General features: G+C 38.9%; 1 protein-coding gene across 1 annotated transcript in view; it reads left to right on the top strand.

The window, feature by feature from the left end:
- The window catches only part of LOC127422034 (lissencephaly-1 homolog A-like), a 54,972-nt gene that overhangs the window by 12,884 nt on the left and 15,664 nt on the right, over window positions 1-26,424 (top strand). The window contains exons 2-5 of the mRNA XM_051665361.1: window positions 2,052-2,290; window positions 16,823-16,907; window positions 24,015-24,089; window positions 24,332-24,538. Coding sequence (XP_051521321.1) covers window positions 2,259-2,290; window positions 16,823-16,907; window positions 24,015-24,089; window positions 24,332-24,538 — 399 coding nt within the window. The 5' untranslated portion in view covers window positions 2,052-2,258. The remainder of the gene's footprint in view (window positions 1-2,051; window positions 2,291-16,822; window positions 16,908-24,014; window positions 24,090-24,331; window positions 24,539-26,424) is intronic.

The following is a 26,424-nucleotide window of genomic DNA, read 5'->3' as shown; positions in this document are numbered from 1 at the left end:
TGAGTGCTGGGGGAAATAGAGCAGATGGAACACCTGATGAAATATGTGTTAACCCCCCCCAAACCTACCATCAGAGAAGGAACAGGGTCAGTGTTGTTTATTCACTGTTGCCTTAAGACGGTATGACCACTACTCTTCTAGGCTGCTTTTATTTGCATTTTGAGGTCTGTTATTGTGTGTGTGTGTATGAGGTCCTGCTTACACCTTGTATTAGGATCCATCTCGGTTGGTTACCGGCAAAGTGTAAAACTCTTGTTTCATTGCAGTCATTGATTGACAGATGATTAGGCAGCCCTTCGTTGTTGCCAGAACTCATTAGCACTTGCACTACAATGTGCACTGTGCAGTGTGGTCGAAAGTGTTTTTGAACAACTCTGAATGTGGTTGATGTGGATGAATCTCAAAACATTTTGGATTTAAATCCATATAAATCAATCCCATTTCAAACAGGTCACCTGAAACTTGTTAAAGGGGACATGACCCCTTTTGTTTTTCTTTTTTTTATATTTTTATTTTTTCCCCTGAGGTCCACTTATTATGTTAGTAAAGATTTTATGCACTGGTCATAATATAGATCATTTTCCACCCTGTCTCTGGCCATCTGTTCTCAGCATCTCCTTTTAACCTTAAAGTAAAAACATTTCAGGTTTACACAACACCCCATTGCATCCGAATGTATTAAACTGTTCACTCAAGCACAGCAGCGCCATCAATTATAAATATAAAACCATCATGACATGAAAAATTCATGAATGGAATTGGTAACTTCCAGTTTTGTGGTCAGGTCCAATAGTTTTTTGTTTTTTTTAACTTCCCCATCTTTCAATAACAGTTCCTTTGCAAAGATTTAAACATATTGTGACCGGTTCCCCAGCAATCCACGCTGCTATGAGCCGAACAAACATAGTACAATCCACTGTAAAATATGACGCTCACACATATTGTATCATCCTGCACTGATGCAATCAGGAACTTTATAAAAATTCAGACACTATTTCCTGATATTGGGATGCTTTAGCAGAGGCTAAAGCAGAGACGCTGGTCTTCACAGGTGCAACATCTTTTTTTTTTTTTTATCTTCCATTGTTTGTTTACTCTGGACGAGATGCTGTTCACCCATTTAATGGCAGCAAAGGGATGGAGCAGAACAGACACGTTTTTTTAAAGCTGTGCTTGTACCGTTCTTACAATGCTTAAAACGCTAAAGGGCTTAGATACTAAATTCGATTTTTATTTTTTTACTAAAATATTACCAAAACTTGAATTATATTTAAAGACATTATTTCAGGTAGGGGGAAATTTTTAAATCAACATTGTCTCTTACATCCACAAGGGGGCGCAAAAAATCTATATAAACCAATCAGCTTGCGCTAGATTTAACGTCTTTGACAGTTGCATCATGTCTCGCTATTTTTCGTCTCGTACAGTAACAATGCATTTTTTTAGACGCCATGTCAAATTTAAAATTAAATTCAACCTTTAAAACGCATCTCGAAACACCCATGTTCTGTTTTATTGGTTGCGCTGCATATGTTTTAGCCCAATAATGTAAGTCGTCGTCAGCGCATGACACGCATTGAAAATTTGAATGCTTATTTTAACATTCGACTGCATTTTTATCTTAAAATTCGACGAATATATCAAATTTGACTTTGACAGCCTTAATAGTAAGCACATTTGTCTTGTTTTCTTCACCTTTCTACCTGAGTGCCAGTGGGCGAGTGCAATTATGTAAAAGTAGGTGTTGATGTCTTCCTGTAAAGGCAGTCATATGCTGATATATTTATCCGTGTGATGTCTCAAACTAGGGAAAATCCAAACGAACAGTTTTTGCAGTTTAAATAGATGCTCTTTTTGAATTGAGCAGGTGGTTTTGAGTTCTGAAACTTGCAGTATGTTTTTATAGTACAATGAACTCTTGCATATCAAAAGATCAAGGGAAGTTTTATTCTTCATGTTATGACCCCCTTAATACCAGGTGTAAATGGGGCCTGAGATAATTTGTCCTTTCCAGACTGACTGAATTTTGAATGTGTCTTGTTCTCTCACAGGTGCAGTGACCGTTTGGCTGGTAGGTGCCTGCAGGCTGTCAATGCATGGTGCTCCCGAAGACAGTCGTTAAGGTGAAGTGTTTTAGTGTGAGCTGCTCACTACCCTGCGTTTCGGACACGGCATCCTATCTCTGATCTCCTGCCAAGGGAGAGAGCAGTTGCTGCACGCTCTTTACCTGACCCCCCCGCCCTGTCCCCACCGCCACCATGGTGCTGTCACAGAGGCAACGTGACGAGCTGTAAGTTCACAAACCTTCTAATCTTCTTTCTTACACAGGACTGTGATAGCACACTATAGAAAATGCACTTAGAGGGATATTGCACGTTTCGACATTTGGGTGCATCACGTCGCCACATTGTACAGAATGCACATTCCAGTCAGAAGTTGCGCTGCAAATAAACATATCTGTCACTCGGATGGATATTAGTTGTAAAACTTGCATATATTTTTTGGTTTGTTGATCCGTTGAGGCGTCGGATTGCATTCTAACCACCAGCGCACCACTCCAGAGTTCGTTTGCAGTTGGACCAAGACTATGTCGTCCAGGTGGTCTTGGACCAATTGTTTTGGTGCAAATCTGAGTGTGATTGCTGTGGTCACATATGCCTAATCAAATCGAGAAAATGCACCAGGTTCCAAAACAAATGCTCCAAATGAGCCAGGTGTGAAAATGCCCTTACACACAGTCACCATTCACTTTCTTTGCATATTTTTTCCATACAGTGAAAGTGAATGCTTCAGGATACTATTCGGGTATTATTTTATTGTATTAATTTAATTTGTTGACACTAGTGTTTCACAAACTATATCTTTAACTAAGAAGTAACTTTGATATCTAGTCTAGTGGATTGTCTTTGAATGTTATGCCATAAAATGGGGTTGTGAATGTATGATAGACAACATCATAATCAATTCACCTCCATGAGTGCTTGTACCTCATTAAAATTTTGACCAAAGTGAAAGACGGAATAGATTCATCAGGGAGTTTAACATGTGAAAAGAACACTGGTAGTCACTGGTTTAATGTCTTGAGGAATCAGTGAGCAGATGACTACAGGAAGTCTAGACAAAGCCTGGACAAACTTCATCCCCTTTGTCTCCCATCAGGATTGACATAATTGTAATAAGCTTAGAGAGAGCTTTTAGGCACTCTTAGAAAAGTGTTCGATGCACTGACACCAGATATGTTTTAATGTAGTCACCCAAAAAGGTGTGTGTGTGTGTGTGTGCACGCGCGCGCGCAGATTCAGTGTCTTAAAGCTATGTAAAGATAAATCCGGACTGAGATACTGCACGCATTGTAATTAACCTTCAAACATGCATGAGTTGGACCGATAAGAGCTTTTTATCAGCACTGTGGTAAGACGTATGAGGTAGGGATGTGCGAGACTAGTCGACTAAATGGTTCTGATGCTGCTAGAGGACATTGGAATTACTAGTCGGTTAATATTTCCCCCCATTAAACTGCTAATAATTTTTACACATTTACGTTTGGTTTTATATTTTTACAGAGGCTGCACTTAAATTACTGTCATATTAATGTTACATTTTAAATAGAATTAATAAAACAAATATTATAAAAATATTTAAGAAAAAAGAGGATATCTGGAGCAGATACAGAGTTTAATTTTACCTCAGGCTGCGCGTGCTTCTTCCCTCTCTCTCTCACTCGCGGCGCGCGCAGGAAAATGTGCTCTCCAGTGAGAGCAAACTCAGCAAAGTAGTTGTGAAATCACTTCGGTGGTGCGGGAATCGGCTTTCCAAATGTTTGAAAGTCCCTAAGGATGTTTTCACATTTGAGTCTTCTTTACAGCTTGTACGTTATTTTTCCGCTGAGCAGGCTTTTTCAAGTGCAGGACAGCCGCCTCAGGTGAGTCAAGTCCCGTATTTCACCGGACCATGTCCACATGTTAATTTTACTCATCAAAACATTTATGCTTTTAAGTAGTCCAGAAAATAACTGTTTTAGTGCATATAATTTTTTTTAATCTGCTGATTAAGTAGGCTGTTTTCAATGAGGTGCCGACTGCATAACATGTTAAACTATATTTTATTCTGATAGCTACTTTTTTTTTTTTTTCATATTAGATCAATGGTTAATGCACGACTGCACGTCGTGAAATACGTGCAACTTTTCAGTGCATTTTTTTTTTTCTCTCATAGATTTGGCTTAGTCTACCTGTTAATTATTTTCAATAATGTCCTGACTGTTTTAATATGTTAAATAACATTTACTTGGTGATTTCCATTTAGAACAGTCTATTAGGGTTGTTCCATTGATCCTGCACTATGCATTCAATTGTTTTCTATAAATATGTCTGTTAAATATTCGCTAATGTTGATTCAGTGAATGCGTGTTATGTTCTATATTTAATGTTCAATGATCATAATTCAAGGTGAGCACGTCGCAGATAAATGCCCCTTTTCAGTAGAATTTAGCATTGGATGTGGAATAGATTAAGTATTTTAAATGGGTCGCATAACTTTTTGTTTTTTACTGTTTTTTACTGTTTTTTTTTTTTTTTTTTTTTTTTTAAAGTTGGTTTCTCTTTAGACTAGTCGGTTACAAAACTTCCGTTAAAACGACAGTCAGATTAGACGTAGCGCACATCCCTAGTATGATGTAATAAAAGGAGTGATTCAAATTAATTGAATATGTAAACCTGTTTACCCCATCATGAAAGAGACTGTACACTGGCTTTCTTTGAACAAGCACTTAATGAAGATATTGATTGTTGGAGCTAATCTTTTGTTATCCTTACAAAAATGTGAGAAATGTATCCATGTCTGCAGACTGTATTTTGGCTTGGGCTGTTAATGTCGAGATGTTGTTACTAGAGCCCAACCGCTATGGGATTTTTGAGACCGATACCGATTTTAGAGAGGGAAAATTCACCGATTACCAATATGGTGGCTGATATATTTAATTTTTGAGCTGGAATGAAAACTAACATTTTCTATGTGGAGTTTTCACCGATTTTGCACTGATATGACTATGCAAAGGTACTCAGAAGGCTGCTTTCTTAAACAATTTTTTATCAAAGAATATTTGACATTATTATTATACATTGTCAACAAATTCTAGAAATGAACATTGAGGAAATAAATAAAAATACAATAAATAGCTTAATAAACATCATTACTGTATGTTATTATAAGTCAGTTGCTGACCATTAAAATAAAGAATAAATAAAAATAAAACAAATAGCTAAATAAACATTGTACTGTTTAGTATCAGTCAAATGCTGACTATATTAATACTGCCGAGACAAGAGATAAACAGCAGCAGCGGTGTTACACCATATTCTGCTATACAAGTTCAGGGGATACTTTCAATGGTGGAAAACCAGACTTCTGAATATTACTTTTTATAAATGCAACGACTGGAATTGTTTGGTTGAAGGGGGTACCAAACTGTGAATCCTGAACAAAACAGTTTGGTGAGTACATGTTTACACATTAGCTTCCACTCAGCTGACAACAATGAAAGTAGCTATGTGCTTATCTAGTTAGCTATAAGCTCGTTGTCACGGAGAGTAAAAGACGGATGTTGTTTATTTTACTTTCCAGCATTGTGTCACCAACTAGGTAACAATATAGCGTGAAATCAACACTCAACAGACACAATCCACCACCGCACTGTTGTCTGCTGAGCTGCAAAAAGATGCTCTGATGTTTACCTTTCAATCTGCTACATTACTGACTGCACTGACAAACTATAGCTGGCTAACTGCAAACAGACATGAGTGACATGGTTGTCAGGGACAAGGTTAACGTTATATTGAAAAGGGAAAATGATGGGGTCATTGTTTAAGTTTCCAGTATGTATTTCACAAACTAGTTAACTTACCGAGACACCGCTGAACTCTGCCCTGTCTGCAGAGCCACCGTCAGCTCAGCTCTGTAAACAATGGAGTCGGAGCACACTCTGCTGGACAAACTGCGCTATGACACCAATTCTAAGCATAGTTTTCTGCATTATATGTTCTGAAAAAAGTTTTCATATCGGTAAAATATACGCCGATACCGATATATCGGTGAAAGGCAAATATCGACCGATAATATCGGCGGAGCGATATAACAGTCGGGCACTTTTGAAACAAATTAGAATCATAACATGATTTTCAATGGGACTTTTAATGGCTTAATTCCATGAGTCATCCCACTTGATGAATTAATGCATAATTTTGTGTGTTTTGCTGGAAAATTGAATGTTACTGTGGGTTAAACTGAAAAATTAGTTGATTATTCAAAAGCTGATCAAACAAAATGTTAACTTCTCTTCATACTTGGATTCACTGGCTTGAATGGTCTTTTTTTTGCGAGTTTTTGTGAATACTGATAGAATACCAGGGGGGCATGTTGTTGCATTATTGCTGAATTCATTAGGATAATAACGGAAGGGAAATGGAGACTGTGATAAATCGACCGCCTGCCTTGACAGTTTACCCTCTTCCTTTGGCAGATTTCTCTCATACAGAACACATGAATGGAATCTGTATTATCCAGTTTATTCAGGCTTTTCTCAATACATAGCTCAGCTTCTCGCCATACAGAAATGATACTTGAACCCATTCTTTTTCTCAAAATTTCACAATCTTTTCTAGGTCACATAAAGACAAGTATGTGCATTGTTTAGGGTTTCTTTTGCCCAATTGTCATATCCAGTTTATGCATTTCTTTTGTCTTAAGTTTACTTTTTGTCTAGCTAAAAACATTTTTTTGATGACTAGGTAATAAGGTGGATATTAATTTGCAGCTCAGCATCTAACCTTATCCATATGTAGAAGTCAGAAGCAGTGGTTGTTTAATTTAAGATGGTTGTCATGGTCATATGGTTGCACAAATCCTAAAATTGGCTGTAAAATAGTCAGTCAAACAAGAGAACATTGTGTTTGTGCACTGAATATATGGCACATTGAAGCCTGAAAAGGAATGTTTTTAAAAATAAAACGCTGTGTATAATTCGGTCTGTTGGAGTGTAGGGATAAGGAAAATATGGGTTTTTATGTTGGAGGATCGTCTGTCTTGTGTTAAAGGGGTCATGAAATTCTCTTTATATATAATATATATATATATATATATTAGTTTAATTATCTTCCCTGAGGTCCAATGATAATGTTAGTAATATATGATAATTTCCCACCTTGTATCTGGCCCTCTGTCTGAAACGCTTGGTCAAGCGCCTCCTTAAAACTTTAATGTAAACGGCCACTGTTATGATTGGCTAACATTGGCTAATACAGCCATATTTGAAACTCGACTGGAAGAGAATGAACAAGCTCCAAAACACTATAAAACAAAAATTTCAGGGTTTACACAACGCGCATCTAACACATTGCATCCAAATGCATTAAACTGTTCATCTCAAGCACAACTGTTAATTGCTATAAAAAAAAAAAAATATCAGATTTATCAGCCTCGGCGATATATCGGTCGACCACTAGCCCCAAGCCATTGCTTGGCATCAATGGACGCGGCCAGTGTTAAAAGGGTGTCAGCACCATAAATTATCAAACAGTCATGACATTTGAAATATGTTTTACGTTCGGGTCCAAGTGTTTTTAACTGCCCCATCCTTCAATAACAGTTTCTTTGCAAAGCTTGAATCGTTTTATTACTGGTTCACAAGCAATCCACGCTGATATGAGCCAAAAAAAACATGCAATCCATGCTGGAATTCGCTGAAGACCCACATGACGCACATTCATAGTACAAAGCACGGTGTGAACTTGACACACACTCATCCAGTTTCCAGTATCATCCTGCAATGCAATGCACATTGTCGGAAGCGCATCAAAACGGTCAAAGACGTCCACCTAGTGCATGTTTACATACACAAACAATTAAAATTAGCGCAGATGGGTGCAAGAATGTGTCCATGATGCTTTTGTTCTCAAAATAACAAAATCTGCTGAATGAAACCGAATGGCTTCTCCTTTTCGGAGTTGTAACTTGACACCACATCTCTTAAAAGTGGCCCGAGTTGTGTATCAAGCGGTCAAAGAGTGTCTGTCTAGTGCATGTTTATAGACAGAAATAATTCAAACTAGCCCAGATGTGTCCCCTTTGGTGTTCAGGATTATTGAGGCCACACAAGGCCTGTCTGTCCTGCTTTCTCTCCGTTTACGAAATGAAGTGCCAGTGAACGGGGCTAAGGGTGCGATGATGTGAAGTAGGCGTTTTCTCGCTGTAGAGGCAGTCATGAATTCGTGAGCCCCCAAATGAGGTAGAGTAGTCTCGGAAGTAGAGAACGAGGCGTTTTTCGTCTTTGTTTCAATAAATGCTTTTATTGCACTGGGAATTAAGTTTTGAGTTCTGAAATTGTTTTTTTTTTTGTTGTTTTTTTTTTAAATAATGGAAGACCTCTTATGTCAAAATATTAAAAGAAAATTTGATTCCTCATGATATGACCCCTTTAACAGTGTCTCTGGAGTCATGCTCTCCTAGAAAGAGAGTTTAACTCTCGGTGTGAGCTCATAGGTCAGACTGCTCTTCCTAAATTAGATCAATATTGCTGTCAAATCTGTTGTTGAGATGAAATGTGGTGTCCACCTGCTCCAGGCTGTGTTTGTTTGTGTTGCTTGTATCTTTTTAATAGATCTAACCTTCTTTAGCTTTGGGATTTTATTCTAATTAAACAGATTTGCAAGTAAATTGAGGTGCATTATTAATGTTTATTTAGCTCTTGTCTAAATCCTTAATTGCCTTTTACATTTAAATCAGTCCCCTATATTAGGTTCAGCAGCCGTGTGTTGTGCTTTAGGTGTAGCAGGTGTGTGCAGACCTGGGCTCTGGAGACCACCTCTCTACCTCCTTTGAGCGGAGCTGCTCTTGCCAACCCCTGGCGAGCTCTGATGGAGCTGCCGCCTGTCAATCAGCAGGAGTCCCATCAGCAGTATGGATTTAATCTGCAGACTGGCACACGAAGGTGGCGGCAGCCCTTCTGCTGCATTTAGGAGCTTAGAATGCCACCTCAGCATCCCTAGAGTCAGTCTAGACCTAGATTTATTTTATTATTGGGGAAGGCTGAAAGGCACATGTGATATATGCTCTGCTTTGGTTTTAAAGTGGTAGTTCACCCAGAAATGAAAATTGTCATAATTTGCTCACCCTTGTATGAGTGTATGACTTTCTTTACCCTCAATCACCATTCAGTTTCGTTGTATGGAAAAAAAAAAGATGCAGTGACTGAGGCAAACATTCTGCCCAACATCTCATTTTTTTGTTCAGTGAAGAAAGTCAGATGGGTTTGGAACATCATAAGGGTAAGGTAATTATTACAGAATGTTAACTGTTGAGGGAATTACCCTTTTAAATGACATTAGTTGAAGTTTGCATGGAATTTTTTTGTGATGTTTGTTTGTTTGTGGTTTAGTAGTTGTTTATCATTAAGATATTTGTGTGGAGGAGCTGAACAAAGCTTTACACACACAATGCATGCATTAGTGCCACACAGTCAGAGATTACTGTGCCAACTGCCACTCCTTTGCACTGGCGAGGGAATATGAATGTCTAATCTAAAGCTTCCTCTTGACAGTGTGGTAATCCCTCTGCCACTGTCTGCGTGTGTGTGAAATTGTGCTATTGCTCAGGTCCTCATTCAAATGACTGTAAACAAAAACACCGCTTTAGTGCTAAGACCCTGCTCTGCTTGGCTTCTTAAGGGGGTGTGGCCTCTGTGGAATGGCCTAAATCTCATTAACGCCACTGTCAAAGTGGCTGAGTGTGTGTGTGTGTGTGTGTGAGAGAGAGAGAGACAGCTGGCTCAACACCCCCTTTGCTGTGTACACACGTAAATCCATGTCTGAGTGCCCTCTACATGCACTAACTCGGTCTGCCATCTCTGAACTTGCTAGAGAATGATGTGTAGCATTTGCAGTTCACCTACTTTGAGATCACTAAAATAATATCTGTTTGTTTCATTCTTTATGTGAGTGACTATTACTACATGACGGCAGCTGGATAATAAGCAAACTAAATCCACATGTCAGAGGTAATCGTAAAACAAGATATACCCATAGGTGCCCAATGGAGGCTGATATGGGTGTGTTTTGGTGTTTGGTTCCTGAGAAGGGATGCTTTGGGTGTGTGTAGTCAGGATGGGAGGGGTGCGGGATGCTGCCTGGCTGGTAGTGGTGATGTAGATGTGGAAGCAAGCACTTAGCAGAAATGATGTGAGGGTGAGACGACTCTCCTCCAGAAAGAATGAGGCAATGCTGCTCTTCTCCTCCTTTAACCCACTCTCCTGTGTTCTCTGGGATTTATTGTTTTCTAGTTTGTAGTTTGATATTCACTGAGGATTTGTGAGCTGCAGATTCGGCGATTGTTGTTCTGAAAACTACCGCCATTCCACAATGTACTATGAGCAAGATCCAGTGCCTGTCAAGACATAGATTTTATCATACAGGTGCCAATAGGATCTTGGTTAGGTTCACAACCATTTTTGTTGTACAAAATACATACAATAAGGGACTGAATTGCATCACAATATCAAAGTTGGATTGTGATTAAATTTGTGGGCTCAGTTTCAGTGTCTCTCAAATCAAATAAAATCAAATCACTTTTGTCACACAACCATATACACAAGTGCAATAGTGTGTGAAATTCTTGGTTGCAGTTCCAAGCAACATAGCAGTCGTGACAGTGATGAGACATATACCAATCAAATTTACACAACACAATTTAAAATCTAATATACACATAATTACACACAACACGATATACAAATAATAACATACAATGTACATTATAATACACACATTATACAATAAAAAAAAATTGTATATATAGTATATCTAATATGTACAGTAGGTTGTATTGTACGGTATTGACATTCAAGCTGTCGGTTGATAGTCAGTTGCCAGTGTGTTATTAAGAGAATATAATTTATGACAGTCCAGTGTGAGATAATAAGATTCATAAAGTGCAGTGCTGATGTATATCGATCGTGATAGATCAAGAGTTCAAAAGTCTGATTGCTTGGGGGAAGAAGCTGTCATGAAGTCGGCTGGTGCGGGTCCTGATGCTGCGATACCGCCTGCCTGATGGTAGCAATGAGAGCAGCCCATGGCTCGGGTGGCTGAAATCTCTGATCCTCCGAGCTTTTTTCCACACACCGCCTGGTGTATATGTCCTGGAGGGCGGGAAGGTCACCTCCGATGATGTGTCTGGCAGTTCGCACCACCCTTTGCAGGGCTTTGCGGTTGTGGGCAGTGCTATTGCCATACCAGGCAGAGATGCAGCCAGTCAGGATGCTCTCTACAGTGCTGGTGTAGGACCATGTGAGGATGTGGCAGTTCATTCCAAACTTCCTCAGCCATCTCAGGAAGAAGAGGCGCTGATGAGCCTTCACAACGGCCTCAGTGTGGACGGACCATGTGAGTTCCTTAGTGATGTGGACACCCAGGAACTTGAAGCTGCTGACTCTCTCCATTGGTGCTCCATTGATGGTAATGGGGCTGTGTTCTCTTTCTCTTCTCCTGAAGTCCACCACAAGCTCCTTTGTCTTACTGACGTTGAGGGCGAGGTTGTGCTCCTGACACCAGTGTGTCAGAGTGTACACCTCCTCTCTGTAGGCTGTTTCATCATTGTCAGTGATCAGACCTACCACCGTCATATCATCAGCAAACTTAATGATGGCATTGGAGCTGTGTTGCCACACAGTCATGTGTGTACAGGGAATACAGGAGTGGGCTAAGAACACAGCCCTGCGGGGCTCCAGTGTTGAGGGTCAGGGATGAGATGTTACTGCCCATTCTAACCACCTGGCGTCTGCTTGACAGGAAGTCCAGGATCCAGCTGCACAGCGAGCTGTTTAAGCCCAGAGCCCGGAGTTTCTCATCAAGCTTGGAGGGCACTATGGTGTTGAATGCTGAGCTGTAGTTTACAAACAGCATTCTCACATAAGTGTTCTTTTTTTCCAGGTGGGAGAGAGCAGTGTGTATTGTAGATGCAATGGCATCATCAGTGGAGTGGTTGTTGCAGTAAGCGAACTGCAATGGGTCCAGTGATGGAGGCAGCACAGAGCAGATGTAATCTCTGATTAGTCTCTCAAAGCATTTGCTGATGATGGGGGTCAGAGCAACAGGGTGCCAGTCATTTAAGCAAGTGATTTTGGATTGCTTTGGTACAGGCACAGTGGTGGATGTTTTAAAGCATGTGGGGACTACAGACAAAGAGAGGGAAAGGTTGAAAATGAAAACATACATGAAAACATCATCCCAACGCTGCTTCGGGGCCTGGACCACTTGCCATCATCTGGAAAAATGAATTCCCAAGTTTATCAAGATATCCTTCAGGATAATGTCAGGGTGGCTGTGTGCCAGCTGAAACTTAGAAGTTGGGTGATTCAGCAGGGCAGTGACCCTAAACATTGAAGTAAATCCACTATAGAATTACTGACAGAGGCAAAATGAATGAATTCACCACCAGCACAATGAAAATGACTAACAGTATGAACTTATTCACAAAAATAGATTTTTCTTGGAATAGGAGCAAAATATAATCTGGTAAATCTAATCAATGCATAAGAGGAGAAATCACCTGAAGTTCTCAACAAATGTATACATTTTATACTTAACCTAAAAAACTTGCAAAAATAAAACTGAAAATGTAAGACAATATTGTGGGATAGGATATTCACCTTAAGTTTAAGTTATTGATATTTATGCATGCATTTGTTTTTTTTTTTATTACTACAAAAACTTAGAACGTATATTTAAAGTGTGTTTTTTTTTTTTTTTTTTTTTTTAAATTTGTGCTCTAGTCAAAAGATCTCTGAGGTTCTGGGGTTTATTTTGATAGTACAATGTTTTCCCAAGGAACAATTCCCTGGGTTAAGCAACCATCTGAGGGTGTTTGGTGCTCTGATGGCTCTTCAGAATGATATGGAGAAAAAAACTATATGCGTTTAGTTGTTGGATAATGAAACCAAATTCAATACAAATAATTCGATCATAATAAATCCATATTTTCATTTTACCACGTTTTTCTCTTCTACCTGATGCTTTGCCATAGTCACTGATTTGGTTTGGGTAGCTAACCTGTTGTTTTGATCGTTGCTTAGAACAAGCAGCTTTGTCGCGTCTTTTTAAAAAAACCTGCGTCTTTACCACTCTCACTAGATGCGCACCAAAAAGCCAATGTTAGACATACTGTATGTCTTTTTATATATCTCATAAATAATTAAATATGATTAAAGTACTTTTAAATTGCCCTATTTAATCGTACTTTATTGCAAAAATCATTTTAATTTTTTCACACATTCCATTTTGTTTTTCTTGTAACCCTCAGAATAGAGAGAGCTTTGCGACCCCCTGTGAAGCTCTGATGACCCCTAGTGGGGTTGGGAATCACTGCATTATTGTATCATAATTGCATCGTAATTGAACTAGCACCAAACGGGCAAGAGAGAATCTCCGGGATTAGTTTCAGGATCTCTTGCACAATTAACTTCATTTTTGTCCTGTTCAGCATTCTGAATCAGGGTCAGAAATGAACTTGGGGCAATATTTGCCTCCCGATCTGAATTTAGGGGTATTTTTTTACCTTTTTATGGTGGCATTTTTTAAAAACCAATGTGTCGCTTACTGTTTCATTAATTGAAATGAAGTAAATACTGTGAATGTGCACACAAATAAAAATATATTGATACTAAGATCTAAAGTATTGATGCAATATCTTGAGAAAAATATTTACTATTTAATATCTGTACATTTATACTACTGGCAGAGTCCTACAAAATATGATACAAAGTAGATCTTTGGCATGACAGGAAAGATTAGCATTGTGTCAGTACAGTTATAGACATTGACTCTCTCAAAACATAAGTACCAAGACAGCATTTGGTTAGTTTGAGGAAGCCCTCTGCCCACTCATTTTCATTGCTGCTGCTTCTGTCCCTGCTCCTCGGTTTCCATGGATACTAACCCAAAGCTATGAGCATTCATTTATTTGTTCACAATGTTTTCTTTTCCTTGCTGTGTTTGGTACATCATGTCCTTCCAAACCAGTTTTGGAAAGCTGGAGGGGCTTGTCTACCTCATGCTGCAGTAAAAAATGTAGTACAATGTGTTGGGTTTTTTTTTTTTTTTTTTTTTGTTCTGGACAAGAAGCATTGTTGAGCTGTATTTCTGGCAAGGTATTTGTCGAACATATCCCACCCTACAAAGTCAACAAAGAAGTCAAAACACCCTCTATCATCAAGCAATATGTAGAGTATTCCTGCCGCCTGTCACATGAGAGAGAACCTCGTACTAACCTTGACTTTAATCTTGGCACCCTCATTGTCACAGGCTACAGTGGATCCACTGGTAGAGTTCTGTCACTTCATTGTCTGCTCTTTAGTGAACTGACCAGGGTTTACTCCACCATACACAGAGCCAGCTCAACTCTGACAGCTGCATTTATATAAAATAATATAATTTATTACTAACCATGCCACACCCAGAGTTTTTTTCTGCCTGTGTTTGCTGTTGGTCTGTTTGTCTTATCTATAGATAATATAATTCTGGTTATCCATTTTTATTTTGATCTTAATTTTAAGCTTCTATGCACACAATGCGGCTGTCTTGCTAAAGCAGCATTTCCATAGTGGGCTCCTTGTTTCCTCACAACTGTGGATCCTTCTGGCATCACAATGCCAGGACGAGTTGGACAGCAGAGTGACGTCTCAGACAGTCATCTTTGTCTTCACTATCACCACCATCAGTTGAATGTCTTCTGCTCGCCACAGTCTTGCTCACTCCTCAGAAGCTCACCGAATGTGTTAAAAACAGTGTTGGAGGCTTGCTTCTGAGACATATGTCTTCCCTGAGAAAGTAGAATGTGTTGGTAAATTATTCTTTTCGAATTTGCACACATTTAGTTTTGTCTGTAAAATTGAATGATTTCCCTAACACATTAGGTTGATAAAATAGACATCTGTGCTGCAGTTAAAGCCATGGTAATAAAGCGAGATGCACCTCATCATTTTGACAGCATGTTTGATTTCAGGATCACACTGAAGGCAGTTGCCCAAATACAGAGGAAATTCACGTTCTGCTCATTCTGGTGTTTTTTTTTTATTTTTTCTCACCCAATTTGGAATGCCCAATTCCCACTACTTAGTAAGTCCTCCTGGTGGCTAAAAGTGTGGATATAGGTCTGACTATGCGAGACTGTAGTTTGAAGTAATCACTTTTCTTTGCATGATACATAGGCCTTCGTATAAATGCAGTCAATGTCGGCATTAGCTAGCTAGCCAGATTTATGAAGAGCTGTTAGCTAAATTTGGTGGATGATGACTGTACATTATAAATATGTTGACACAATTCAGTATTGATGTGATTCCATCACAACTGTCATTTTGATATATCGATGCGCTATTGTTTTATAATAATAGAATGTAAATATTTTCTGTATAACCAAGTTACGTTACACTAATGAATGGGTCTTTTTGCATTATCTTGAACATTGTCTAGCATTCATTTCATCTGTTACTGTAGTTTAGCTAAAATTACACAGATCAATCCTTATGGCACTATATTTCACATGCTTTGCAGTTATGTAAGCTTACCTGTCCAATAAGAAGAACACCAATTCAGGGTCAGTTTTGATCCTCAAAACCGAACAAAGGTCCCTCCAGAAATCAAATGCCCTGCCGATGTTCACTCTAGTTTTCGCTCGACCACGATCACGTTCCCGCTTGGCCAGACGGGAATCAGTAGTTAAATGTTTTAATTTTAATTTTTTGGCTTACTCTGAGTAGGAGTCGGTGTTGTGCTGGGCGCCGGACATTTGCCATCTCTAAGATAACGTTACGTAGTGTTGCAGTTTGTTGTTGCTGTTGAATAGCGGAAGAGAAGCTATTACTGTCTGAGGCAAGGCTCTCGGGAGCGCGCGTAATTTTCCCGGCAAAAGCGACCCGCTCCCTTCGCATGAAAATCAGTCTACAGGCTTTAATAGGCAACCTAGGAAGACCGGGAAGGGCTAATTTTTAAAGTTTTGTTACAAGCCGTTCACACATTGGCAAAAAAAGGGCGAATATTACATGAGTATTGTTACATATTGCACCTTTAAGCTTTGAAAATTAAGATTCTTTTGTTAAGATTCAACTCCCTAAATTGTATTTCAAACATTTCTTTAATTTCTAAAAATGTAAAAGGTGTTATTAATAAAGTAGTTTAAGTTCCACTATGTTGTTTATCACTGTCAAAAAAACAAACAAAAAAAAAAAACATTGATATGTTCTACATATCAGTTATCAGAGGCTTCAACATAAAAATAATCTGTATCGGTCTTGAAAAACCAATGTCGGTCGATCTCTCTCTATACTTTGGCCTTAACATCTCCCTTGTGTTCCACACAAGAAAGAAGGTCATATATGGTTTTGGAACAACAAGAGGGTTATTACTTTTTATTTTGGGATGGGTAAATGATGACACAATTTTTATTTTTGGGCGTACTTTTCATTTAAGAAAAATCCTTTTTAAAAAAAATAAAAAATGGGCCAGTAATGAAATTTGTATAGGCAGGGAATTTAAGTCTTTTCTCCTCCCTTTGCTTTATCAAATCTGATTCACCATTTTAAGCACAAATAGTGTTCCATGAGCAGATGTATTATGGTTACCTAAATTAAATTCCAATGTACCAAATGCCTTTTAACGTATGCTCAGGCACGCATGCTCTCTCAAATATGTCAAAAGCTTTCACCAACGCTCTTTTCTTAATCCACAGTCATAAAGCCTGGTTATCAAGAGAACTAATTAGGCTTCTCTTTGTTTTTCAGAAACCGAGCGATAGCTGATTACCTTCGTTCCAACGGATATGAAGAGGCATATTCAGTTTTCAAAAAGGAGGCGGAATTAGACATGGTGAGTGTGGGAACCCCCTCCCTTTTAACACCAGTCAGGCCAATGTTTCTTAATTTGAAGTATTCCCCATTTAATTGGCGCCTCTGTATGAGGTTGTGACTGACGGCACGCATGCTGAATTAAGGCACTGCAGAGATAATAATAATGTGTGGCAGATGTAAAGCCCCACGCTCCCTGTTGTCTCAGTGATGCTTCTCACTGATAAAGAGATGTTTTGAATAGTGTTTTTCCATTATAAAAGGGGTGAACACGAGAATAACTAACTGAAATTCAGCAGAAAACGCCTTGGCTTAGGAGGCCGTCTGGCTTTTGTCTGGAAATATGAGAGCTATTTGGCATGCACAGAAGCTGTTGTTTGAAAACACTGCTGGTTGGACAGAAGATAAACATTTATGTCCATTAGAGGGAAGAAAAAGGATAAATTATTGATCAGATTTGTGGACCGAGAGGTGGTCACTGGGTGATGGCGTGGGGCTAAAAGCTCACTTTAACCAGAATGCGGTTAACACGGGTTCATTTAGCAGAAAACATCTCTCATTGTCAATCCTTCCAGCTGTTAAGATGTTCTGAGAGGTGGCAGGGATCTGTGACTTGCATCTTTAGGTGGCAAGTGACTCTCAGAGGGCCAGAATGAGCTGATGGACTGTCAGACTGCAGTGATTAGAGGCTGGCACTGCTGATGGGGATGATATTTAGCCTTTGACTGCCATGTATGGCAGAGGGTCCAGGCAGATGGTTGATCAGACCTCAGAAAAGGCTTGAAATGTCCCTCTCCTTCAGAAATTTATTGCACGACCCCTCTCACTCCACTCCTCTTCATAGAGACAGCACCTGTTCTGTTCTGCTGGACTTCTCTGATATTAGTCCAACAGAGACTCTCTACTCTTTTGCTCTTTTTCTTTGCCTACCATGTCCTTTTATTTCATCACTCTTAAGATCTGGGAGCCATCTTATGCTTTTTCATTTTTGATGGTTAGTCTCAAGATGGGGTATATCTAGGTTGTATCATGGTTCTGCACTAAGCCAAAACAGAACTGTTTACACTTGAGGCTGTGCTCTCTCCTGTGAAATGAAACCAAAGCTCTGTTTCAAAACATAGTGAGATTCTGAGGTGACAAGCTAACTAAATGTTACCTCATAAATCACTGATTTGGAATGCTCTAAATAGATAGCTCCTTGTGTGAAGTGCACAGATGACTATTCAAAATTGATTCCATTAGAATTTTACCTTTGCATGCAATACTCCAATAAGTAGGGATGCACCGATGTGGAATTTCTGGGCCGATACAATAACCACAGCTCATTGTGGCCGATACTGATATTTAAAAAAGTTTTAATCGTGAACTGTTATCTAATTCACAGGGCTCCAGACTGTGACTAAGATGGTCGCAAATGCGACCAAAAATAATTATGACAATAATTTAAAATCTAGTCGCCACCGGCGACAGTCGGGTTGTGTGCATTTATATGCAGTTTTGTCAGATATCATCTTGTGAGTTATTGAATATATTCTTAGAACGCACACAACAAGTGTGTCTCGCACAGCTTTTCACCCGTTCTGTTTCTGAAGAGCTCGCTGCACTGCACGCAACAACAAACCCAGCGCAAGAGAGTCATGAACAAATGACTCTTTTGAACCGGGTCTTTTTCATGAATCACTCGAAAAGAACTAAGGGTTTGAACTCAAGCTCAAGTTAGCAGTTTGAATCAGATTCACTTTCTCAGCAAATCAGCCGTCAGTGTGTTCACAACTGGGAGCGCAGACATTTCAAAATAAGAGTCCTGTGTGTATTATTGGCTTCTTTATAATTTAAAAGTCCCATATTGTGTACCACTTTTTTTCTTCTGGTAATTATCGATTGGGATTGGAGTAGCACAATAAACTGCATTTGGGATTTCATTCAATTTGCACTCTTGTAGTCTCTGTATCTGGACCATCCGGTAATAGTAAAGAAAGACTAAGACAATATTTTAAAACAATTACAATTATATACACTGGTGGCCAAAAGTTTGGAATAATTTACAGAGTTTGCTGTTTCAGAAAGAAATTGGTACTTTAATTCACCAAAGTGGCATTCAACTGATCACAAAGTATAGTCAGGACATTACTGATGTAAAAAACAGCATCACTATTTGAAAAGTAATTTTTGATCAAATCTAGACTGGCCTCATTTCCAGCAGCCATCACTCAACACCTTGAGTAATCATGTTAAATTGCTAATTTGTTACTAGAAAATCACTTGCCATTATATCAAATACAGTCGAAAGCTATATGGTTCCTTAAATGAAGCTTAACATTTTCTTTGTGTTTGTTTTTGAGTTGACACAGTATGCAATAACTGGCATGTCTTAAGGTCAATATTAGGTCAAAAATGGCAAAAAAGAAACATCTTTCTCTAGAAACTCATCAGTCAATCATTGTTTTGAGGAATGAAGGCTATACAATGCTTTAAATTGCCAAAAAACTGAAGATTTCATACAAAGATGTACACTACAGTCTTCAAAGACAAAAGACAACTGGCTCTAACAAGGACAGAAAGAGATCTGGTAGGCCAGATGTACAACTAAACAATAGGATAAGTACATCGGAGTCTCTAGTTTGAGAAATAGACACCTCACATGTCATTGAATTCTACCCGCTCAACACCAGTTTCATGTACAACATTAAAGAGAAGACTCAGGGGTGCAGGCCTTATGGGAAGAATTGCAAAGAAAAAGCCACTTTTGAAACAAAAAAACAAAAAGAAAAGGTTAGAGTGGGCAAAGAAACACAGACACTGGACAACAGATAACTGGAAAAGAGTGTTATGGATCTTAACCCCATTGAGCTTTTGTGGGATCAGCTAGACTGTAAGGTGCATGAGAAGTGCCCGACAAGACAGCCACATCTATGGCAAGTGCTACAGGAATCGTGGGGTGAAATGTCACCTGAGTATCTGGACAAACTGACAGATAGAATGCCAAGGATCTGCAAAGCTGTCATTGCTGCACGTGGAGGATTTTTTGATGAGAACTCTTTGAAGTAGTTTATGAACTCGCTTCCAGAGAGAGAATAATTAACTTCAAACAGCTGTGATTAATGTATTAAACCAAAATGAGGCGATAAACAGCATGTAACGAAAATTAAACAACTAAACGCAATGCAAATCCTAATCTTTGTAAACATGGTTTAATATTTATGATAGCAGCCAGAGTATGTGTGCAGCAGTGGTTTGTGTGTTTCACAGACACTTACTACACTGCTCATCTGTAGCAGTTCCACTGTATAACTTATGAAATGTGAACACAATCATAATGGGAATAGTTAAGATCATACAGATCGAATAGTCATGAGTCATAACGTTAAATCTCAATTAGTAAAATACAGCAAGCAGATTCGTTTCACTCACAAACTAGTGTTTTTATCCATCATGAGTAAATCTGTGAAAAATGTATGTACCGTGTTAGGCTGTTTTGGGGCTTGTTTTAATCGCAGTTAAGAGCCCGACCGATATGGGATTTTTAATTTTAGAATTTGATTTTGGAGGGGGAAAATTCACGATTACCGATATGGTGACCGATATAGTTAATTTTTGAGCTGGAATGAAAACTGACCTTTTCTATGTGGATTGTGCATCGATTTTGCACCGATATGATTATAAAAAGGTACTCAGAAGGCTGCTTTAAATATTTTTATCAAAGAATATTTGACATTATTATTATACATTGTCAGCATTGGAAAAAGTACAATATTTCCCTCTGAAATGTAGTGGAGTGGAAGTGTAAAGTAATAGAAAATGCCATCGTGATACTCAAGTAAAGTACAAGTACCTCTAAATTGTACTAAAGTACAGTTTTCTTATCAAAACATCATCTGCAATAGTTCACTGTTAATGTTTAACAAAACAGTCACAAACAATAACACATGGTTCGCTGCTGCACCGTATTCCAGTGGAAAACCAGTAAATATTATATTTTGTAAATGCAACAACTGGAAATGTTCGGTTGAAGGGGGTACCAAATTGCGAATCCTGAACAAAACAGTTTGGTGAATACATGTTTACACATTAGCTTCCACTCAGCTGACAAGCAATGAAAGTAGCTACGTGGTTAGCTAGTTAGCTGTAAGCTCGTTGTCACGGAGAGTAAAAGATGGACCGGCATTGCATCTCACCAACTATGTAAAAGCGTAGCGTGAAATCAACACTCAACAGACACAGTCCACCACCACACTGTTGTCTGCTGAGCTGCAAAAAGATGCTCTGATGTTTACCTTTCAATCTGCTACATTACTGACTGCACTGACAAAATATAGCTGGCTAACAGCAAACAGATGTGATAAACGAGTGACATGGTTGTCAGGGACAGGGTTAACGTTACATTAGTTATATTGAAAAGGGAAAGTGGAGTCTGTTAACTTTCCAGTATGTATTTCACAAACTAGTTAGCAACTTAACGAGAAGACACCGCTTGACTCCGCTCCGCTGAACTCCGCCCTGTCTGCAGAACCACCGTCAGCGCAGCTCTGTAAACAGTGGAGTCGAAGCGTGCTCTGTTGGATAAACTACGCTATGACACCAATTCTAAATCACCCAAGCATTGTTTTCTGCATTATATGTTCTGAAAAATAGTTTTAATATCTGCGCATATCGGAAAACATATACGCAGATACCGATATATCTGTGAAAGGCTAATATGGGCCGACAATATCGGCCGACCGATAAATCGGTTGGGCACTAATTGCAATGCTGTACTGCAAGTAATGATGTGCAATTTTCCACATTCTGTTTGTTTCATGACATAATAAGCAAAAATGATCGCCCCCAAGTAACACACATGCATGTTTTTATCGTGTTTTCACTTATTGCCTCATGAAACATAAACAGAGTATGGGAAATGGCATGTCGTTGCTTACAGCTGATGATCCTGAATTAAAACCAGACCCAAAACAATGTAACAAGGTGCCGAGATGTTAAAATAACCCTCACAGAGCAACATGAGCTTGGCTTTCAATCACACAGGCACACGCACACCGTCGCTTGGGGCTGCCTGAGTCTCAGCCTGAAGGGAAGACGCTGCAGGCAGTCAGAGATTCTCAGCCGCAAGCAAACAAACCGTAACAAATTATCCGCGAAAATATAGATTTTAATTCCATTATCGGTGCGATTTTTAATATTTAGATTTTCCCGGTTATTGGCCGATATATCGTGCATTCCTACCAATAAGCATAGAAATATGTCCATAGCACACTTAAATATCGAGGAAAGTTAATTAGTTTATGTATCTCTAATAAGATACATACCAAGACAAGGTATCTTAATAGGCAACATAATCTTCCTGCCTTCCATTTGGAACAGCATTTGTGTCTGCAGTGCATCTATGAAATGCTGTCTAGTTAGTCGGCTCACTAGGTTTTGGAACAGAGCTTATGTATACACTTCTTTCAGCAAGCACAACCCTTATTGCCTTCAAGCTTGGACTGTGAGCATGCGTATTTAAAAACACACAACTGTAAGAATGTCTTTTGTCAGAGTAAACTCAATTACTCTTGTTGGCGCTTCGTACTGCTGAATTAGAATCTGAGCCCTGACTGAACCGCAAGTGTGAATACGGGTTATGATCCGCAGAGGGGTAAAGCTAAATATCAAACATCATTGCGTTTGCTATTCCAGCCTCTGATCTTCCAAGCAAGGATATGTATACACTATTTAAGAGGAGCTATTGTCACTCTCTGATGTAAATTGAGCTACCCTTTGCGCTTTACCTCTATAAACATTCATTTATATGCTACATTTCATAAACAGGGTCATAATTTATTTCCGCTGGCGAAGACATTGGTAGTATTATAGTTATTCTTATTGGCATCCAGTTTTCTTGTTCCTTTTGGTGCTAAATATTTATCTTGTAATTTACATGGACACCAGAAAGCGGCTTATTGCGAGAAAGCAGCTTTCCCATTTACATGCACTGTATAAGCGGCGTACTCTTTACAGCTCGGTCAGTAAGCAGCTTTCTCCACAGCAAAGTAATTTTCCCGCGACACTTGTGTAAATGACAAACATGGCATCCATGAGGAAGACTTCGCTATTTTATTCTCCATTGCTTTGCTTTATTTCCAGAAATTCATAAGTTGTTGCTGTGTTTGTTTTTGTAACTTTCTACCCCGACCTGCAGCGGAGTTGCGCTGCAATTGTAGAGATTTCCTCTTATGTGAAACTCTGGAATTCCCCCAATGTACGAGCGCATATACATGAACATGAGGGACCGTCAATATTTTACATTTGTGTGTATAAATGGTATAGTTTACACTGTAGGTGCTTTTCTTTCTTTACTCCTAGAAATGTTTAATTCTTTCCGCTTTGTTGACTTGTTGTTGGGCTCCATCCAATGACGTTAGTTATCCTGTCTGTTCACGTACATGCGCACTCTTCATAAACTTGTAAGAACACTGCTTATGCGTTTCCATGACCACATAAACGTTGTTCTCAGAGAGAAACCTGGGTGTGTTAAACAACTTTCTCTTTACTTAATTCCTTAAACGGCGTAAGGAAAATGCCGTTCTCATTTGCATGACATTTCAGAACGCCGCTTTCTGCAAAAACCCTGGAATAAACCGTTTTCTTAAGTGCATGTACATGTGGTCATTGGAGCATGGCTGTGTCTAAAGGGGGACCTAGATTTTCCTTGTGCATCTGCCCCCCCCCCCCCCACCACCACCACCACCACCACCACCATTCTGACACCCCCTTCCCCTTCTGATGAAGAAACAACCACTTGCCCACCCTAAAGATCAAAAAGCCCCCCCAGAGATCGAATCTTAGTTTCGGCCCTGCACTGGAGATACTTTACATCTCAAACCAAGATCTGAATGTGACTTCCAGAAATTTGTAGACCCTGAAGTTAATTTTTCACAGTGTAGTGTTTGTGTAATTGTAATCTTGGTAAGATCTATTTGTCTGCAGGAGATTAACCCATGTGAAGGGATTTAAAGGGAATTTAAACTTACCACTGTGGTGATAGGTGTATTCCTCCTTGTTTTGCTGTAGACTTTACTTAATTCTTGTTTTGTTTTATTCAATGCCATGTGTTCTAATACGGTGTAATGTTTCTTTAATCTTTTGTCACCAGAATGAGGAACTGGATAAGAAGTATGCAGGCCTTTTGGAAAAGAAATGGACTTCAGTCATCAGATTACAGAAAAAGGTTTGCACATTTCATATTTAATGCAAATCCTATTAAGGAACATGGAGGTGGCCTTGACTCATTGACTATTCATACTCAGAAATACAAATTATAGGGTTTAGAGATGCCTTTACTGTGCCTTTGTGCAGCAACCACTGCAAACAAAATCAAAACATAATTTAATGTAACGTTTTGTTTATTTGAAGTGTAACAGTTTTTTTTTTTTCTTTTTTTTTTTTTAAACATATGGTACCTCCTCCCAGGTGATGGAATTAGAATCAAAACTGAATGAAGCGAAAGAAGAGATAACTTTAGGTGGGCCAATTGGACAGAAGCGAGACCCCAAAGAATGGATCCCCCGTCCCCCTGAGCGATACGCCCTGAGCGGCCACAGGAGTCCTGTCACCAGAGTCATTTTCCATCCTGTTTTCAGTGTCATAGTCTCTGCCTCAGAGGATGCAACAATAAAGGTGAATTAGTCTTTATCTTCTGTGGTGTTATCAAGCTTTTTGTCTGCATGGTGTACATCTCACACCTAAAAATTGGTAAAATCTGTTTTACTATTTTAGCATTGCTAAATAAATAAAAATATTTTCAATGTACAGATTTTGTGGGGTTTCTTATATTGTTGTTGTTCTCAAATCTTGTTTGAAAATGGCCCATTGAATATAGGTTAACCTGCCTCCCTGATGTAAATACAGTGTTGTGCCTTGAATGAGCTGTACATCTGACTGCAGGCAGCCATTGTCCTCACAAGTCTGCACAATCAGTGTGATATTCCCCTGGTATTAAGCACTTCTAGACATGCCCCATTTCTGCATGCCTGCTATCCATAACAGAGCCCAGCAACTCTGTGCAAATCCTCAGTGATGCCTCCAAATGAACAACCATATCATATGTAGCCTAAACCTTTATTTATAGACAATTATTGAGGGATCAGTTTTTTTCACCTTTTAGATCAGCCTTAAAAATTTATTATATAATATTTTCAGGACAGCCCCCCTCCAAGTTCTGTTTTATTTGGAATTGGTCCTACATAGTGTTCCTCTAATGTCCTGAACACTTGCTTTTCTAGTAATTCATTTTCTACCTCAGTGCCTACAGCTACAAAGACCAACCTGTGACCGACAAGACTGGGCTGTGCCCCCCTCCTCCTTTGCCCTAGTTTTGTTTTCTGCTTTTAAATTCTTCCCTAAAATCCCCAGCACTCACCATTTTAAAATGGACTGCACTCAGCCAGACAACCAGGACTAGTCCAAATATTCTTTCCCCATCACCTACATCTACACATGCATCGCTAATTGTCAGGGAGCCTCTAAACCTGTGCAGCCTGATGCATTATTTTCTCACCTCTGCTCAGTGTAATGAAGATGTGGCAAGACATCTATTGTAGACCTTTTTAACACTGAGATTTTTTTTCTTTTATGTTAATTAGAGCTTTGACAGTTTCCTTTTTTTCCTGTTGACAAGACCGTTCTCCGTCTGCTCAGCCTGGACATTAGAGAATCAACCAAATGGCTTGCAGTTCAGTTTCATGCACGAGTAGCTTGTATTTTGAAAGCCCTGTGTTTGTTGTACAGATTGTAATGTTTTATACATGCTCAAACATAGTCTTATCTGAAATGTCAACAGTCTTATCTAAAACAGCTCTCTGATTTTAGCATGCTCTTTTTTTTTTTTTTTTTTTTTTTTGTTCTATTTCGTCTGCTTTTGAAGCCTAGTGATTTACAGTTTTGCTTTTGATTCAGGCTTGGTCTGTTAGATATAGATAAACAGAAATTTAGACAGTTCTGGTTTGCTGTTATCTTGGGCCATTCACACAGAATGCTTTTTTGCGTCTGTCTGTGTGTTTGTTTGTTTTTTTCCTTCTATGTAAACATTCGCTAGAATGTTGTTTCTGAACGTTGCACCGTGTTTCGCTGCTTTTAGCTTTAGACTTTTAAAAACATTCATTCCATTGATTGCACTGCACTATCTTTCTTTTAATGCAAGAACACGTTCTGTCTGAATGGCCCCTTACAGTTCCTCTTTTTCATTTAATATATGATTGATTCCCATTTTAAATCTTTAACCCTTATGTTGTGTTTTGGTCATTTTGACACATTTTTATATTTTTATTTTTTTAATTTTTTTACTTAATCCAATTGGATTAAAATTCCTTTACTTAGTTCACATATGGTATCTGAAAACACAAAACAAACTTGGACCATTTTCTTTACATTTTCTTGGTTTTATTTTACTTTGTTACACCTGTTGTGTTCCCGGTCAAAAATGACCGGCCATTGGAAATGAATGGATTAGACAACAAAACACAGAAATATTAAGTGTTCAGGAGCATCCCAATCCTTTAAATTTC

This window comes from Myxocyprinus asiaticus, chromosome 31 (genome assembly GCF_019703515.2).
Source record: "Myxocyprinus asiaticus isolate MX2 ecotype Aquarium Trade chromosome 31, UBuf_Myxa_2, whole genome shotgun sequence".
Lineage (NCBI taxonomy): Eukaryota > Metazoa > Chordata > Actinopteri > Cypriniformes > Catostomidae > Myxocyprinus > Myxocyprinus asiaticus.
Note: the sequence above shows the minus strand (reverse complement) of the source record. Positions and strands in the feature narration are given on the sequence as shown.